General features: G+C 41.9%; 1 protein-coding gene across 2 annotated transcripts in view; it reads left to right on the top strand.

Moving 5' to 3' along the window:
• CTSO (cathepsin O) overlaps positions 1-13,003 on the top strand; it is a 28,108-nt gene extending 15,105 nt beyond the window's left edge. For both annotated transcript variants that reach the window (XM_069744121.1, XM_069744122.1), the window contains exons 4-8: positions 2,752-2,919; positions 4,160-4,281; positions 5,591-5,754; positions 10,078-10,170; positions 12,246-13,003. In XM_069744121.1, the coding sequence (XP_069600222.1) occupies positions 2,752-2,919; positions 4,160-4,281; positions 5,591-5,754; positions 10,078-10,170; positions 12,246-12,280 (582 nt within the window). In that variant the 3' untranslated portion in view covers positions 12,281-13,003. The remainder of the gene's footprint in view (positions 1-2,751; positions 2,920-4,159; positions 4,282-5,590; positions 5,755-10,077; positions 10,171-12,245) is intronic.
• Positions 13,004-20,130: the final 7,127 nt, after the last annotated feature.

Raw genomic sequence — 20,130 nt, 5'->3', positions numbered from 1 at the left:
CACCCAGTCAGTGATTCTGTCATAGAAGGAAATTAAGTTAGTATGACATGACTTATTAGTTACAAACCCATGCTGGGTCTGGTTAATAACTTCATTCTTATCCAGGTACTTACATACATGTTGTTTAATAATTTGTTCAAAGATCTTTCCTTATATGCTTGGCTCCTTATCCCCTATCCTTGTATGCATGGCTCCTATTAAAATATAAAATACATCCTACTTACATTTCCTGGGCGCCCTCGCTTCATCTCGTTCAGGCGCCAGCAGCTCTTCTGGCCAAGCGATCACATGTCCCCGCTCATTAAAGTAATGAATATTCACTCCACGCCTATAGGAGTGGAGAGGGGTGAATATTCATTACCTTAATGAGTGTGGGACACGTGATTTCTCAGCTGGAAGACTGGCACCAAAAGGAGATGCAGCGAGGGCACGCAGGGTAGGTAAGTAGGATGTGTGCTGGAAGCTGCAGCTGTAACTGCACGCTATAAGAGAAATTAATATTCACTACCAGCGCAGTGAATATTCATTTCTCTTTAGCAGCGGGCACAGTTACAGCCGCAGCTGCTAGTTCTTGTCTTCTGTGACTCGCTGCTCTGCCGCTCCCCCTCTCCCGCCATCTTTCTGGGACAATGACTCATTTATAAGCCGAGGGGTGAAGTTTTCAGCCCAAAACATGTGCTAAAAAACTTGGCTTATATACGGTAAGTGATATGCACCATAAGATTAGCAAAGGTAGCTGCCAGTATAACCATTATTAAATCAGGGAGAGTGAAATAGACCCTGTATTAAATTCACCGAAGAGGATTTTTATATAAGGGCAGAGACAGACTGCCGTATTTCTCGTGCGAGAATCGCATTGTAAACCTCGTACTGGCTGTCTGCTCTCCTGACTGGAGCTTGACAGCTGCATAGTAATCAATCATACTGTCTTGCTCAGGTCGGGGAGGTGCAGGCCAGTCCGTGCAGTGCGATGCGATTATCGCATGGGTTATACAGCAGTCTGACTCTGCCCTAATAGGTCTTTTTGATGTCTCCCTCGTGGGAACTGCCAAAAATTATTTAGTGGGAGCTCTAATGAGCCCCCTCCTCTTCTTTTTTCTGACACCAAGGTGTTATGTTAGCATTTAATAGATCATAATGATCTCATGGGTATAAACACCTTTTGTTGTTAGTGACACAAGATGTTACCTTTCATACCAAATGATGGCCTCCTAATTTTGATCAATATTAATGGGAGCACTGGGCCGCGGTCCTCCCCTTTTTATTCTATCATACGCGCTTTAAGACCAGGTACCAGAAAGGAGGTGGAGCGGCTGTGTGGTCAACAGAGTGGGAATATGCGCTCCAGTTGGAGGAAGTAACAGATTCGTCACCATCTCCACACATAATGTGGATGTATACACCTTGGGAACGATTGCGCATGTGCCGCAATGAGCTGAAATTCCGCGGGCGGTGTCTGGACATGCTAGCCCTGATGGGCCTGAGACAGGGTTGATGCCTGACAACATTAAGACATTTGAAGCCTTGGGTGAGAGGGTTCCATGTATTTCTATGTAAATGATTATTTGAAAGCAATCACATGGAATGGGAATGTGGGGAATTATACTCCCCTCTGGCATTCTAGGAGCTGCGTATAATAGATCCATGGTGGATCTGTGTTTTTTCTGAACCATTTGCATCTATTATATAAAATTCCTCTTCGGTGCATTTAATACAGGGTGTATTTCGCTTTCCCTGATTTAACAGTGGTTATACTGGCCTTTGCTAATCTTATGGTGCATATCACTTACCTGGTTTTTCTGACACTTAACTTGCACACAGCCACATATATGTAATTTCCTAGGCCCCTCTCGGGCATATGTGTAATTAGGGGGTAGTGTGTGTTTTTTTTTTTTTTTTTTTTTTTTTTTTCCCCCCAATGCCTCCTTGGCTGTAGTGACAATATTTAGTAAGTAACTGTAACTACCTGGTTTATGGCATTCAGGTTTTCTTATATGTTGTGTGTCTAGTTTGGATTTTAACCTCTTGCTTTTGTAGCTTATTAAAAGTTATGTTTTAATCCCAATATTGCTACACCTACTCCCTAATGTACATTACGTAAAATGTAGTGGACATCCCCTTTATCAATATTTGAGGACGTTTAAGGGTACATAATCCTGTACAGTTGTCCACCTTTACCTTTCTGCGAATTTCGTTCACTTCTGCTTTTCATTATACAAAGGTGATTACATTCTCACATAGACAAGTCTACCATTAACATCGACTAGGATTTAGTCAGAACTAAATGTAAGGATGTACACATTTTATAAATTACATACATGCAGAGCTGTGTGCTCCAGCCCAAAGCCAATGGGGAAGATGTGCCAGCCAACCAATTCCACTCGGCACGGTGGCTCAGTGGTTAGCACTTAAGACTTGCAGCACGGAAGTGGTTGGTTCAAGTCCTACCAAGGACAATACCTGCAAGGAGTTTGTGTGTTCTCCCCGTGGTTGTGTGGGTTTCCTCTGGGATCTCCGGTTTCACCCACATTCCAAAGGCATACTGATAGGGAATGTAGATTGTGAGCCCCAATGGGGACAGTGATTACAATGTCTGTAAAGTGCTGTAAATATGATGGCGCTATTTAAGTAGCATAATAAAACCCATCGTTTTGTGATATTTCACACAATTAGATATCGGCACTTGCTTAGGCCAGGAAAGTATAGTATGTGGGAATAATTCTAACTTCCTACTATTCTGCTTATTTTCAGTGTGGTGCCTGTTGGGCCTTCAGTGTAGTCGGTGCTGTGGAGTCTGCCTACGCTATCAGCGGACACTCACTGCAGGACCTCAGTGTACAACAGGTCATTGACTGTTCATACTTGGATAGAGGCTGCAATGGGGGATCCACAGACAGTGCTTTAAAATGGCTGTATCAGGTAATCACATGTTATGTGCAGATTTATTGTAGACATCGGGGTCATGTTGTTACGTCGCAGTACTGTAACTGCGAATATTAATTTCTTCCTGCTACATGATGTACCTCTAGGTCATGGAGCGGACTCAGGAGCTGGGCCTGCTCCATTACCAACATTTGTATGTAACGACAGCGAGTGCAGCTGGACTCCAAATGATGCTATTAACACCTTAATACCTGCTGTCAATCTCTGTGGCATTCTTTCATGTGGTCCTCGGGACATGGCTTTTCGAGCACGCCCTTAAAGCCACAACGTGATCATGTAGTGCTGGAGGGTTGCCTTGGCATACTGAAGGTCACCTTGGTTGCCATGTCTCATTATTAGAGACCGTGATTTTACCATTTTTCTGAAATGGTGTTATTTCAATATATGGAACAATCAATGAGACGATCACGGGTTCAGGTCCTCCAATGGGACTAAAATATTGAAAAAACAAAAGCATTGAAAAAAGAAGATAAAGATATTTAAAAATATATATATTTAGGATTTCTGCACTAGTAAAAATCTGATCTATTAAAATGTTAACCATGGGTATACTCCGTAAAGCAAAACAAATGGAACGTCAGAATTGCCATTATTTAGATTGTGGCATTTCCCACCAAGAATTTCATTAAAAAATTGGTCAAATCACTGTATGTACCCTAAAAAAAGTTGGCTAGCAACACAAAAAAACACCCTCACAAAGCTCAATTGGCAGAAAAATCAAATAGTTATAGTTTCCAGAAAATGACAAACTATTATTATATATTTTTAATACAAATTTCAGAATTTTTTTTTTCACCACTAAAATAAAAAACAAACTATACAAGTTTGGTGATCTGAAGAATCATGTTGTCAGGTAATTTTTACCACACAATGTACAGCATAAAAATATCACACAAAAACTTGAAATTGCGAGAGGGTTTCGCCTTTTCACTACAGCTGGAATTTTTTCTCATTTTTCATTACATTATATGGTAAATGAATGGTGTCCTTCAAAACTGCAGCCTATTCGGCAAAAATTAAGCCTTACAGCTATTTCATCAGAAAAATAAAAACGTTATGAATCTCAGAAGAACAAGTGCAAAAATGAAAATTGACCACAGCGGGGAGGGGTTCTGAAACGTAAAGTTGCATTGCTGATGGTTTGTTTCATTTTGGAAAACAAATTTTAAATGAAAACATTAAACAACGTTTTTTTTTGTTTTGTTTTTTTTTTTAGTCGCATACAAAGCTTGTGGAGTCTTCTAAATACCCCTTTAAAGCAAGAACTGGAATTTGTCATTATTTTCCTTTAACAGAAAATGGTGTTTCTATAAAGGGATATAAAGCTTATGATTTCAGGTAAATGTTATTTTTCTACTTTTGAAATCTGATTTACACCAGAGGGGATGTCTGGTCACAATATATTGAGATATGAACGTGAGATCGGAGGGGGTCTGACACCTGGCACCTCCACCGATCAGCCATTTTTTGCTTCTGATGCACAGCTCCAGAGGTTGTGCTGCAGCTGATTGTTGGGAGTGCCGGGTGTTGGACCTCCATTGATCTGCTACTGGTGACCTATTCTGTAGGCAAATCATCAAATACCTAAGCCCAGACAATTCCTTTAACTTGGTTGTCTCATGTAAAAGTCAGCAATCGGTTGATGGCTTCGTGTTCTTCAGAGTCTCCTGACAGTCGGCTACTGCATTCAATAAACAACATCTAAATGCTTTGATCATCTCCTGGTCCATTAAAGGCAATGTGTCATCAGAAACTGACCTGCTCAAGTTCTGTCTCACGCTGAATGGAAGTCCTATGAGTAGAAAGAAAAGTTTCAAAGGACAGAGATCATTTGTTTTTATTCCCTTTACCTCTAAAGATTCCAAATCTAAACTGTTGGTTTAGTTGGGGTCAGTGCTCCTTTCCTTCTTGTGTTTTAACACAAAACATATAAGCACACTCTCTTTTTTCCCCATTTGCATTGTTAGGCTAAATGCATACTTCACCAGTGCCGAATGTTGCACATACAACAAGGAGATATGTGCTCAACACTGGCCGCAGCCAGGAGAGATGCCAGGCATCGGTCCACAATGGGAGCCCATTGTGGAAAAACATATTCTGTGACTGCAGGCTTGTGAATCCTCACATTACGCACTGCGTGTGCTGTCAGGATTCTCCGGAGATCTGCAGCTCTGTCACTCCCTCCAGATGTATGCCATATGTCCGAATGGGTCACAGAAATCGCCTGACATATCTTTGTCACATGATTCCCGGGAGAACCCATGCTGACGCCACTGGAATGACACCGGTGATGAGGTGTTATTATTTTACTGGCAAAAAAATATAGGCATTGAGAAAGGGTTTTCATAGTAGTGGACAATGCTTCAATAGTATAGCCATGGTCCTTGGAACAAGTGAGTCGTTAATACCTGATCATCTTATGCCTTTATCTATAGAACGTCACCGTAAACAAATCTGTGGTCTCCAACTCCCAGCATGTCCTTACAGAAGAGTTGTAGTTTTTCAATAGGATGGAGATCTGTCCTTCACGATTAGAAATGTGTTTGCAATATAACAAATATTTCCAGTGCTTGACTTAGACGTAAATATCTTAATATCCTCCATGAGTAAAATGCTTTTTCTTAATCAGTGGCGTATTTTTCTTCAGTAACTGTGAAGAGGAAATGATGAGCTTGTTGATACGTGTTGGCCCTTTGGCAGTCATAGTCGATGCGGTGAGCTGGCAGGATTACCTTGGAGGTATCATTCAGCATCACTGTTCCAGTGGACACTCCAATCATGCTGTCCTAGTGGTTGGCTTTGATAAGTCAGGTAAGATGGACGCACGTCTGGTTTATTGTCACTTGCCTAAAGTAATATCTAGACTCACACCCAAGAAGAGGTGTTTCCTAGTTCTGATGGCTGTTATATAATGCCTCTGGTTGTGCTTTCTGCTAGTATTACTATACTGTACACCGGTGGTTTAAAGGGGCTGTCCAGAACTTTGGTATTGATGGCTTATACCCACCAGTCTGATACTGGCTATTCTATAGAGAGTAAACGTTAATAGACTATGGCAAAAGAAAAGTTACAATTCACATAAGTGGACACCACTTGTGGAAATCATATAATGTGGGGAAGGGGGAACATGGGGAAAAAATGTGAATTAAAATATAGCTTTTATTAACTAATTTTTAAAATGGATCAATAAAATAAGTTACTAATATATTTATATATTGGAAATATCTATTTATGATCGGCTTACTCAAAATTCCCGCATTCTTCCAACAGAATTCTATGTATTGTAATACAGAGGACGATACAATTCTAGTCAATCTGTATATAGTCTTAGCCAATGTCCCGCTAATATAAGTTAGCTATGTAAACCATAAAAATGGGGTACATAGCCAGCCAAATAATTAAATTCTAATAACGTGAGCTTATAATTCCAGGATTAATAGCTTTGCTAACTAAAAATTATTAAACTGAGCGAACTGTAAAGGGATGTGGATGTATGGAAGTCTGTGTGTATGGGTCAATTAAAAGAAATCAGTACTTCTATATATTACTAGACAACCATTTCGCATTAATATACTACTGTAGTTAGCATGTGAACATTATGACATTTATAACTCCGCTCTGCCACATTAAGGCTACTTTGACACATCAGGTTTTCGCCATCAGGCTGAATCCGGCTACTTATAAAAAATAAAAATAGGATCTGTTGCAAATTGTGAAAAACTGATGTGACGGATCTGTTTTTTTTTATTTTTCTGGATCCGCCTAACAGATATCTGGGCACTAGCTGGGCTGGGGAAAAGGAGGGGGAGAGAGAGAGATATGCCGCCACGGGGCAAAAAAAAAAAACTGAATCGGTTGCCGGATTCAGCATTTCACCTCAAGTTTCACCTGTTTTTCTCCGGCCACCGGAAAACCGATTTTCGAAGGATCTGGCAAAAAACGGATGAAACGTTAAGGCAGCCGGCGCTAATACAAATCTATGAGAAAAAAACGGATCCGGTGGCAAATTTTGGCGGATCCGTTTTTTTCAAAATTCGCCGGATTGTGCCTGACGGCGAAAACCTGATGTGTGAAAGTAGCCTAACTGCTCAGCTAGTATTATCAGCAGCAGCATGAGCGTATTCATGACCGCGGTACATGAGATCTAGGTGTATGCAGCGTCTCACATGCTGATGAGACTTCCACACTTATAGATAGGAGGGCATAAAATAAGGTGAAAGTGCAGCTCCTGTCACAGGTGACAGTGCACAGGCTACGAAATCACCAAAGGTAATTCTGCTTACTGTCAGAGACTGAAGGAGAACAGCGTCCTACGTGGCAATGCACTGGTAAGTAAAAGCGCGTGCTGAGATATATTAACACAGGTCCTATTGATAATGACAGTACGCAAACTAAGATGTCACTGAGTTGGTGGTGTAGTCTGTCATAGATGCGCAATGCAATTGAGCAGTGAGCCGCTTGGATGTTTTAGTGGAGATTCTGCTCACACAGCCTGGAGCGAACTCCTATAGCATGAAATCACAGCGTCGGCCATTATTTTAATGAGGGCACAACCCAAATGTTATATATCGCAGCCCTGTGTGTACAGATTGACTAGAATTTTATTGTTCTCTGTATTACAGTACCAAGAATTTTGTTGGAAGAATGCGGCAATTTTAAGTAAGCCGCTCATAAGAAATGGATATTAGTAACCTATTTTATTGATCAATTTTAGTAATTATTAAAAAAAACTATACTTCAATTCACATATATTTCCCACCTTCTCCCTTCCCCACATTATCCTGTCCAATAGAGAGGCCATAAGTATAAAAGTCATGGACAACTCCTTTTAACATAGGGGTTTGTGTATATGAGTCAGCAAATAAGGTGTATCATTTTTGTCTCTGTACACCATATTCATTGGACTATAAGGGTATGTGCAGATGTTCAGTGTTTGGCAGTTCTTTGGATGCGGCAAATGTCCGCTCCGTCCAATGCACTGCTGGCATTTGAACACTGGTGATTCCTCATGTGTTCATTGAACCGCATGGAATCACCGCATCCAATACTTTGGACAGATGACATTTATCTTTCAGAGGCAGAGCGTCTCCGCAAGATAAATAGACATGCTGCAGTCTGGAAAGATGCGCCACATGTCCGTCTCCGCGGGTGATCCACTGGTGTCTCAGCATGCATAGTGGAGATGGGATTTCTTAACCCCTTCAAGACCTTGCCCTTTTCCGTTTTTGCGTTCTCGTTTTTCGCTCCCCTCCTTCCCAGAGTCATAACTTTTTTATTTTTCCGTCAATATGGCCACGTGAGGGCTTGTTTTTTGCAGGACAAGTTGAACTTTTGAACAACATCATTGGTTTTAGCATTTCGTGTACTAGAAAACGGGAAAAAAATTCCAAGTGCGGTGAAATTGCAAAAAAAAGTGCAATTCCACTCTTGTTTTTTGTTTGGCTTTTTTGCTAGGTTCACTAAATGCTAAAACTGACCTGCCATTATGATTCTCCAGGTCATTACGAGTTCATAGACACCAAACATGTCTAGGTTACATTTTATCTAAGTAATAAAAAAAAATTCCAAACTTTGCTAAAAAAAAATAAAAAAAATTGCGCAATCTTCCAATACCCTTTTTTCGTGATCTGGGATCAGGTGAGGGCTTATGTTTTGCGTGCTGAGCTGACGTTTTTAATGATACCATTTTGGTGCAGATACGTTCTTTTGATCGCCCATTATTGCATTTTAATGCAATGTCACGGCGACCAAAAAAATGTCATTCTGGCGTTTCAATTTTTTTTTTCTCGCTACGCAGTTTAGCGATCAGGTGAATTCTTTTTTTTTTTCTTGATAGATCGGGTGATTCTGAAGGCGGTGACACCAAATATGCATAGGTTTGATTTTATTTTTATTGATTGTTTTTAAATGGGGTGAAAGGGGGGTGATTTAAACTTTATATATATATATAACTTTTTTTTTTTTTTACTTTTGCCATGCATCAATAGCCTCCATGTCAGGAAAGAAGCTGGCGTAGCCTGATCGGCTCTGCTATATAGAGGCGAAGCATAGATCGCTCCTATGTAGCTGAATTGCAGGCTTGCTATGAGCGCCGACCACAGGGTGGCGCTCACAGCAAGCTGGCATCAGCAACCATAGAGGTCTCTAGGAGACCTCTGGTTGCTATGCCGACGCATCGCTGACCCCCGATCATGTGACGGTGGTCGGCGATGCACTCATTTCCGGCCTGATGGCCGGAAGCGCCAGTTAAATGCTGCTGTCAGTGTTTGACAGCGGCATTTAACTAGTTAATAGTGGCGGGTGAATCGCGATTCCACTCGTCGCTATTGCGGGCACATGTCAGCCGTTCAAAACAGCTAACATGTCCCGGCTTTGAAGCGGGCTCACCGCCGCAGCCCTCATCAAAGCGGAGGTACCGACCTCCGCAGTAATAGTATGGCAGAGTAAGGGGTTAAAATCCCATCCACTATGCTTTAACATCTTGACTTTGCAGGTTGGACACTGCGGATGTACGCAACGTCCAACCTGCAACGTTTACTGACCATGGGAACATACCTTAAGATACAGTTTTTAGAAAGAAAAAAATCTTGCTAAAAAATGTGTCCGTCTTATATTCCAGAGGCAGCTTCCTATGAACGAGGAGATCATTGACCCAGCGTCTTTTCCGATAACTGAGAGAACAGCTATCCTCCTGACTCCCTGCACTGATCACTATTTTTTTAAACTTTTTTTGTTCAGTCCCCATAGGGAACTTGAACCTGTGATTATTTTTACTGTGCATTGTGGCTGAATTTCACAGGCATGGCGCCAATGAGGGGCCTCAGCAGGCCCTCAGCTGCCAAAGCTGCTGTTAGAGGAAGATGCTGGCTGTGTAGCACAGTAGGCATCTGCCCTATGTGGAACAGGCTTGGGGCTTGAACCCATTCCACACCCCTGATATGCTCCTGGACATATAAATCCATTATGTGGTGTTAAGGGGTTAATGTCTGAGAGGAATAACTGGAACACAAGTTCTAAAAACAAAAAAAAAACTCAGAAAATACAAGAATCATTGCAAAGATCATAGTTGTTTTGCATGTTTTTATGTTTGCTGTTTTTCTTTTGTAATTTGATTTTTTTAATATCTATTTGCAGGTGACACTCCATACTGGATAGTGAAGAATTCTTGGGGTAAATCTTGGGGTATAGATGGATATGTGCATGTTAAGATGGGTGAGAACTTATGTGGTGAGTGTAATGTGCTACTCCTATTTAGCAATAAAAATCTAAATGCCCAGCTTTTTGCTTTGAGTCTTTTACATTTTCCATGGTTTAAAAAAGACAAATGTCCATCATGTTCAACTGAAGGATGGGAAAGCATAAAAGGAAGGGGTATATTTGCAACCATAATGCAAGATGAAGTCAGCCCCAGAAGAGCTAATCTTTCACTCCTGATCGTAATTGTCGAATCATTTGAATAAACTTTCAGAAAAGAACTTTACACATTTACATCATCATTATTTACTTTAAAAAATCATTTTTTTTAAACCATCCATGGAGTTTACACTGTGACCAGCTCCTGAGGGTAAACTATTCCACATATAACTATATATTAAGGTAAAAAAGGCCTGTCTGGAGATTGAATCTTTCTTTCCCAATATGGAGAAAGTGCCTTCTCTTTTCAGTGGGTTTTACACTATTAGGCCCCTTTCGCACATCAGTTTTTTTGCCATCAGTCGCAATCTGTTGAATTTTGAAAAAAAAACTGATGCAGCGACTGATACCGCCAGATCCGTTTTTTTCTCATACACTTGTATTAGCGACGGATGGCCTCACGTTTCATCCGTCGTTCGCCAGATCCAGCGAAAATTGTTTGTCCGGCGGCCGGACACATCGGACAAAGTAACGTTTTTTTTTTGTCTCAGTCCAAAAACAGATCCGTCGCCGTCCGTTGTTAGAATGGAAGCCTATGTGCGCTGGATCCATCAAATGACTGAATCCGGTGACGGTTTCCATTTTTTTAAACTGAGCATGCTCCGATTTTTTTTTTAGTATTCTTTAGCCAGCCCCCGTAGTCTGATCCATCAAAAAACGGATCCGTTGCATCACTTTTTCACAATCTGCGGCTGATCTGTTTTTTACAAAATTCGTCAGATTGCGACTGATGTAAAAAAGCTGATGTGTGAAAGGGGCCTTAGGGGTGAATTTGCTGTTCCCAGCGGTGGCCAATATAAAGTTGAAGGCGCTGTGTACTTCCCCTCTGCAATTGAACACATCCGGCCTGGAACAGCTGATCCTTGGGGTCGGACCCCAATTGATCTGATATTGATGACTTAAGCTAACGATAAGCCATCAATATCAAGTACCAAACATTCTCTTTGAGTGGAAGCCTGGAAAATCTGTTTAATGGTAGGGCCTTATTACTGTCATTTTTGGTAATATATTGTAGAATATTTGTTTAATGTTCACCAACATGTATACTAACAGGTAAAGAGGATCTGCAGTGCTTTGAATAGTATTCAAGTGGCGAATTTGGATAAGAAGGACCAGCAGTGTCCCTCTACATGCAATATTGAAAAGATTATTTAAAAGGGGCTGTCTCGTCTTTCTTTTTCGAGAGTGCACCACTCTCCTGCTTCCTGACTTTTTGCTTTAGGATGGCAACGTGCTGCTTGCTTGATTGACAGTTCGGACCAATGCCATCATTGCTCAGCTGACCCCAACCGTATGATCACTGGATCTGCAAGCAGAGGCAAATGGTGGGCTCCAGCAATTCATCTAGCTGAAGAGTAGAGTTTACAAGCTGTTTTGCAAAGAACTTGTAAGCCCTGCTGGTGGTCGACCATCTCTGCTCCGTAGTGTCCGGTAACCTAAGCATTGAGCAATAAAATGGAAAAACCCCTCCATTCTTGAGAACAGAGGATTTTTAGTGCGAAGTAAATTGCAATGATACTTATTTTCCAAGCACTTTGCAATTTTATCCATTTATGATGAGATGGGGAAAAGTTTGTAGCTAAAAAAGCAGAAAATAATCTGTTTCAATATTTACTTTCGGGTTTAGGTGGAGTTATTATTATAAAAGAGCAGGTATAAAGTACTTTAAAATAATGCCTCAGTTTTGATGGATGCCTGCATAAAGTGAAGGTTGAGGTTATGGACAAGATAAGAGAATATGAACAAGTGTGATGGTTGCCTGTCTATAAATGCATTCTGCAAATGTTACATGTTAAATTATTATCCTTGTCACTTGTCTTTATTTTTCTTTTGATTCATATTGGTTCTAAGAATTAACATTTTTCTTTTTCTTACTAATCTGTTTACAGGAATAGCAGACTTTGTGACTTTTCCATTGATGTGACTTGGATGAAAACAAGGAAAACCGTGGAGCTTTTGACAGATTTTTTTATTTATTTTTTTTTATATCGTCTGTTTTCAATAAGACATTAAGTCACTTGGAATTGAAGCAGTAAAATTAACCTGAAATGAACTTTGCAAATCGAAAGTCCAGGGTTGATGCCTTTAAACAGTTTACATCTTTGAACACTTTATTGTTGTATGCACTTTTATAAGTAAAAAAAAAAAAACAGTTCGATTTTAATAAAGATTTTATACTATTTGACTTGTGAAGCTTGCATGTAGCAGCCTACAGTGCAGACTGCGCAGTTAGACTCTTTGCAGCCAATCTTTGACTTCTCTAGAAGCTGATCTGAGCTAAAATAAAAAAAATAGATAATACATGTAAATGGAACTGAATCTGAAATTGGCTTTTGGAGAGGTCAGAAATGATTATTGCAAAAAGAGCCGGAAATCTTTTTAGAATGAGAACAGAACAAGATCTTAACAGCTTGCACTGTAGTGTATTATATGTAGGCTCTACAGGCCAAACAGAAGATTTCTATGGCGTACATATCTTTTTAGAAAGGCGATACCTTTCTCATGAATGGTCTATAGCAATTGATTGATGGTCGTACACTAAGGAACTGTTTCAGTGGATTGTACAATGAAAACATGCTGGGGGATTTTTTTTCAGTCCAATTTCTTAACCTTGCACATTGAAATTAAAGGGAAGCATTTACGTCTACCTCCTGGAATTTTTGACGGCATGATGAGCCATAATTCCTTTTACATGCTACAAATGACTTAGTACTTGGGGTGATTTGGAACGATTTGCCTTTTGTGGACCAAAAGTAGTCTGATATCACTATGAACTGTTACTGCAGAGACGTACAACCACAGGGATAGCCATGTTGCCATTATACTTTGTGCCCAGTTCGTGATCTCATGGCATAAAAATGTAGCGTCTCTGGTGAGACAGTAGTTGTATATAGTTATTCCTGGAAAACCACAATAACTATGACCTGGCAGCCAAGATGATCTCTACTGGGCTAGTCCCTGGTGAAATATTTTTTGGATCACAGGAGCCTTATTGCTCCTCATAACCACAGGCTACTACACCTGGCTATCCATTATGTGTATTTAACCTTCCACTATTTGTGCCTTTTCATAGGGATTTTCATCTAAAATATAAATGTGAGTTGTCAATTAATCATTTTTTTTTAATGTAAATGTTTTTTCTCTGTTTTCGTTCTGATTGGACATGATTGTGTATATGTGTAATGCTATATCCAGTGAAACCATCTTACTGCCAAAGACTCGCCTCCGTATCACACTGTCAACTGGTATTTGAGGTGGAGCGCACACGCGAGGGATCTGTCTCCTGTCACAATTTACACATCTTTTTAAGACTTTTTGATATAGTGAAATAAATAATTTCTCAGTACAGTATTTTCTTCACATCACAGAAATAAGAAAAAAACACCACTAAACTCCTTCTATTTGGGAAGTATTAACAAACTGCAGTCTCGCCTGGGTGCTGTTTGGCTTTTACTATATGTAGTATGCTCTTCTGTAAACTACGGTATTATTTGAATGTTTAAAAGGAATCTGTCACCTCATTTTTCGCATATAAACTTCGGCCACTGCCATTAGGGGCTTATCTGCAGCATTCTGTAATGCTTTAGATAAGCCCCCGATGTAGCCTGAAGGATAAGAAAAACAAGTTAGATTATACTCACCAAGGGGCGGTCCGGGACCGATGGGCATCGCAGGTCCGGTGCCTCCCATCTTCATACGATGTCGTCATCCCGCTTGCTTCATGTCTCGGCTCCTGCTGAGGCGTACTTATTTGCCTTGTTGAGGGCAGAGTAAAGTACTGCAGTGCGCAGGTGCCGGGCCTCTCTGAGCTTTCCCGGCGTCTGCACACTGCAGTATTTCGATCTGCCCTCAACAGCATGAGCCGCGACATAAGCAAGAAAGAGGACATCGCATGAAGATGGGAGGCGCCGAACCTGCGACGCCCATCGAATCCAGACCGCCCCTGGGTGAGTATAATCTAACTCGCTTTTCTTATCTTATCAGGTTACATCGGGGGCTTATCTACAGCTTTGCAGAGTGCTCTAGATAAGCCCCTAATGGTGGTGGCCTCAGCTTATATGAGAAAAATGAAGTGACAGATTCCCTTTAAAGGGAATCTGTCCCCAGAAAAGGCGCTATTAATCTTCAGATATGGGGTTAATCTGCAGGGTAATAACATTACTAACCTGCCCAGTGTCTGGACATTGCCAAACTGCTGGGAGGAAATTAACTTTATTCTGCCCGGTAGGGTTTCTACCCAACGCTGGTTTAGGCCGGGTTCACATTAGCCTTTGAGTCCGCAGCGTGGTGCTGCGGACTACTTTCCTTAGCTCCATCCACCTCCGCATGCGTCCTGCGTACCTATCTTTAACATTGGGTATGCAGGGACGTGCGTTGTATGCTGATGCATCCACGTGCGTCATTTTGATGTGTCCGCCAAACGCAACATGTTGCATTTTTTTGCGTTCGGCGGGCTCGTCAAAACGACGCACGCAGATGCATACAACGCATGTCCCTGCGTACCCAGTGTTTAAAGATAGGTACGCAGGATGCATGCGGAAGTAGGCGGGGGTAAAGGAAAAAAGTCTGCAGCCTTAGTCACCGCTGTGACTATAGAGAGTGGCGTGTGTAACCGTGCCAACACCGCCTCCGTAACTGGAACCTAAACCCTGCCGGAGAGGAATAAAGTTCATTTTCTCTCCTCAGTGTCTGGGTAAGTGCCGGCGCCGGGCAGGTTAGTAATACTATTAACCTGCAGATTAACCCCAAATCTACAGGTTATTAGCATTTTTCTGCTGACAAGTTCCCTTTAAAACATAGTATTTAATACATATGCAGCTCTTGGCCAGTAACTATAATGCAGCAATACATACCTAGTTCTATTACCGTAAATACTCGAGTATAAGCCAACCCGAGTATAAGCCTAGACCCCTAATTTTGCCACAAAAAACTAGGAAAAACTTAATGACTCGAGTATAGGCCTAGGGTGGGAAATGCAGCAGCTACTGGTAAATTTCTAAAATAAAAATAGATACCAGTAAAATTAATTGAGACATCAGTAGGTTGTGTTATTGAATATCCATATTTAATCTGGAGCCCCATATAATAATGCTCCATACAGTTCATGATGGGCCCAATAAGATGCTCCATACAAAATACGCCCCATATAATGCTCCATAAAGTTTGATGGGCCTCATAAGATGCTTCATACAAAAATATGCCCCATATAATGCTGCACAAAGGTTGATTATGGTTGCATTAGATGCTCTATAGAAAATGTGCCCCATATGACTCTGCATAAAGGTTGATTATAGCCCCATAAAATGCGCCTTAGAAACATTTGCCCCATATAATGCTGCATTAAGGTTGATTATAGCCCCATAAAATGCTCCATAGAAATATTTGCCCCATATAATGCTGCATTAAGGTTAATTATGGCCCCATAAGATGCTCCAGAGAAACATTTGCCCCATATAATGCTGCATAAAGGTTGATTATGGCCCCATATGATGCTGCACTAAGGTTGATTATGGCCCCATAAGATGCTCCATAGAAACATTTGCCCCATATGCTGCTGCGATAAAAAAAAATGACATACGCACCGCTTGTCCTGAGCAGGAAGGGAGACAAGCACTTGCAATATTCACCTATCCCCGTTCAACCTAAACACGTCATCTCGACCTCTAACCTGAACGTCACAGCCAGAGGATGCGGAAGATGGAGCGGCGCGCAGTGGTGGAATGGGGACAGGTGAATATCGCAATGCTCACCTCCCCCGTTATACTCACCCTCCCGGCGCAGTCCCTTGCAGCTTCTCCGCGATGGTCTCTGACGCCGGTAGCTTGTTCCGGTGTTCAGCGGTCACTGGTACTGCTCATTAAAGTAATTAATATGCGGCTCCACCCCAATGGGAGTGGAGTCGCGTCCATATTCATTACTTTGAGTGGTACCACGTGACTGCTGAACACAGGAAGAGCTGTGGTGCCGGAGAAGCAAGGACATGCAGAGACGCGCCGGGAGCAGGTGAGTATGATGGACAGCTGCCGCTCCCCCGCCGACCCCCTGTGACATTGACACGAGTATAAGCCGAGAGGGGCACTTTCAGCCTAAAAAAAATGGGCTGAAAATCTCGGCTTATACGCGAGTATATACGGTATATGAATAAACATTTGTTTTTAGAGGGGTTGTCCATTACCTTACATAGAAATTTAACTCCCATAGATAAGCATTTCACTAAACACTTTGTCAAATCCAGCTGTAACCTGAACTGCTGTGCTGGTCACGTGATCTCTGGCTGAGACTCTCCGGCTTCCTCTCAGATCAGATTCTTTGTCACTTCCAGGTTCTGGAAACTGAGGGGTGGGCGGAGCTCACTCTGTTTCTGTGAATCTGTGTGAATAGTGAATACAGCAGGGTGTGTGTGTGAATATATATATATATAGCTTTTTCCAGCCAGCTAACGTTCGGCACGCACATTGCTATCTAATTAACGCTGCTGGTGATTAAAGTAAATAATGACAACATTCAATAGTGCTTACGCAGGTAGTAAATTAACTTAAAATGAAGTTAATAACAGTGTGAGGACAGAGCCTCGTGTGGTAATGTGTGGAGACAGAGCTTCGTGTGGTAATGTGTGGGGATGGAGCTTCGTGTGGTAATGTGTGGGGACGGAGCTTCGTGTGGTAATGTGTGAGGACGGAGCCTCGTGTGGTAATGTGTGAGGACGGAGCCTCGTGTGGTAATGTGTGAGGACGGAGCCTCATGTGGTAATGTGGGGACAGAGCCACGTGTGGTAATGTGTGGGGATGGAGCTTCATGTGGTAATGTGGGGGGACGGAGCATCGTTTGGTATTTGTGTGGACGGAGCCTCGTGCGGTAATGTGTGTGGACAGAGCCTCGTGCGGTAATGTGGGGGGGTGGGATTATGTGTGGTGATGTGGTGGGGGGTGGGATTGTGGTGATGTGGGGGGCGGAATTATATGTGGTGATGTAGTGGGCGGGATTGTGTGTATGTTTGTTGATGGGGGCTGGATTATGTGTGGTGGGGGGTGGGATTATATGTGGTTGGGGGGCGAGATTATGTGTGGTGATGTGGGGGGCGAGATTGTGTGGTAATGTGGTGGGGCGTGGAATTATGTGTGCTGATGTGGGGGGCAGGATTATATGTGGTGGGGGTCTGCCTGGATTATGTGTGGTAATGTGGTGGGAGGGTGAGATTTTGTGTGGTGGGGGGTGGGATTATGTGTGGTGTTGTGGGGGCGGGAATATGTGTGGTGATGTGGGGGGTGGGATTATGTGTGGTGGGGGGTGAGATTGTGTGGTGATGTGGTGGGGCAGGATTATGTGTGGTAATGGGGGTGGGATTATGTGTGGTGATATGGTGGGGGTGGGATTATGTGTGGTGGGGGGCGGGATTATGTGTGGCGATGTGGTGGGCGGGATTATGTGTATGGGGGTGGGATTATGTGATGATGTGGGGAGGCGGGATTATGTGGTAATGGGGTGGGGGGCTGGATTATGTGTGGTGATGTGTTGGGGGGTGGGATTATGTGTGGTAATGGGGGCGTGATTATGTGTGGTGTTGGGCGGGAATATGTGGTGATGTGGGGGGCGGTATGTGTGGTGATGTGGTGGGCAGGCGGTATTATGTGGTGGGGGGGCGGGATTGTGTGTGGTGATGTGTGATAATGTGGTGGGGCAGGATTGTGTGGTAATGGGGTGGGGGGCGAGATTGTGTGTTGATGTGGTAGGGGGCGGAGCTACTGTGCAGGGGCGGGATTAGCGAGTAATCACGATGCCTCTTATATATATATATAGATATACAGTGTACACACACTGCTGTATACCCTGTATAATGTATGTGGTATTATTTTTATAATGTGAATGCATTCAGATCTAATTTATATGGTCGCACACCCATGATTGGAGGCGCTGCCTCCAATCAAAGAACTCCAGATTCAATGCTGACACACTGCTGCTGGAACTAAATTATATCTCTGTGCACACCATAATAGTTTAACAATGACTAGTATAAAGTATGGAAATAATCTCTATTAATATAAGGAAGGCAAATAGTTAATAAGCAATGCCATTCACCAAAGATAAATGCTTAAAGGCAATGCCATACACCACAGGCAACAGCATTCACTAAAGACAACTGCCTAAAAGGCGATTCCATACATCAAAGACTGAATGAATTTACTTGCTATATGCACCGGACAACTACAATGGATCTTAAATCATATGGACACATTCTGAATTTTTATAACACATCTAGAGAGGGCAATTTTACTATCTCGTGTTACCAGGTTTTTCCCATATACCTTACTGTTGCCACCTGTCAGCCCTGTGTAACATCGTTCTGGAATTCTGTATATTAGTCTCCAAGCCTCCTTGCAAAACAAAAAGACCCTTTATTATACTTGCCTATGGGGTGGTCTTGTCCTATGGGCATCACTGGTCCTGGACCTTCACCTCCTCCCTTGTGATGCCGTCCTACTTCTCTGCTTCATGTGGATGACGCGTCCGATGTCATCCACATAGTGTTCTCCATTGCACTCCTGCGTAGATGTACCTTTCTATGCCCTGCTGAGGGCAGAGTAAAGTACTGCAGTGTGCATGGGCAGCACATCCACACAAAGCCGGGAAGGAGGACGGCATCGCAAGAAAGGAGGCGCCGGATGAAGACTAGTGACGCATATCCAGCTGGAATGTCGTGTACCTGACTATAATACAAGGTATTTTTGATTGTTTTGTAGGGAGGTTTGGAGATTTACAGTGGCATGTAAAAGTTTGGGCAACCCTGGTCAAAATTGCTGTTATTGTGAACATTTAAAAGGCCTAGCGTTAAAGATGATACATTTCCTTTGTATTTTAGGCAAAAAAATATATATTTTCATCTTTTACTTTGTAACAAGTACAAAAAAGAAAATGGGCTAATGCAAAAGTTTGGGCACCCTACATGGTTAGTATTTAGTAGCACTCCCTTTTGCAAGTATCACAGCTTGTAAATACTTTTTGTAGGCAGAGAAGAGTCTTTCAATTCTTGCATGAGAGATTTTGATCCATTCTTCCTTAGAATATTCTTTCAGTTCTGTGAGATTCTTGGGTCGTCTTGCATGCACGGCTATTTTTGAGGCCTAGTCACAGATTTTCAATGATGTTCAGATCAGGGGACTGTGAGGTCCATTGTAAAACCTTCATCTTGCGCCTTTTTGCGTAGTCTATTGTTGATTTTGATGTGTGCATCATCCATTTGTAGAAACCATACTCTTTTAAGCTTCAGCTTTTTTACGGATGGTAATATGTTTGCATCAAGAATTTGTTGAAATTTCATTGAGCCCATTCTTCCCTCTACCTATGAAATGTTCTCCTTGCCATTGGCTTCAACACAACCCCAAAGCATGATTGATCAACCCCCATGATTAATGGTTGATGAGATACTGATGGTAGGGTTTCAATGTGTTACCATAGCTGCCAGGAGGTTACTGAAGGTCCCCGTTACCACCATCTTGGTCATTCTATGAAGTTCAACTTTTGGATGTGCTTTAACATATCATTATTTTCACAATATATGCAATGCTAAACTATTGCATAATATAGTGCAAGTTATCAAACAAGTACCTTAGAGAGGCTAAAAAAAATGTTTCACTTATTTTTAAAAAATGTGCAGAAATCTTAAAAAAAAAAAAAAAAATTAAATAAAAAAACTATTTTTGCATTCACAAAAGTCTGAACCTAAAATGTTACCAGGTCATTTCTACCGAACGTTGCAAAAATAATGCCAACATTTTT

This window comes from Ranitomeya imitator, chromosome 1, assembly GCF_032444005.1.
Source record: "Ranitomeya imitator isolate aRanImi1 chromosome 1, aRanImi1.pri, whole genome shotgun sequence".
Classification (NCBI taxonomy): Eukaryota; Metazoa; Chordata; class Amphibia; order Anura; family Dendrobatidae; genus Ranitomeya; species Ranitomeya imitator.
This window is presented reverse-complemented; position numbering and strand designations above follow the sequence as displayed.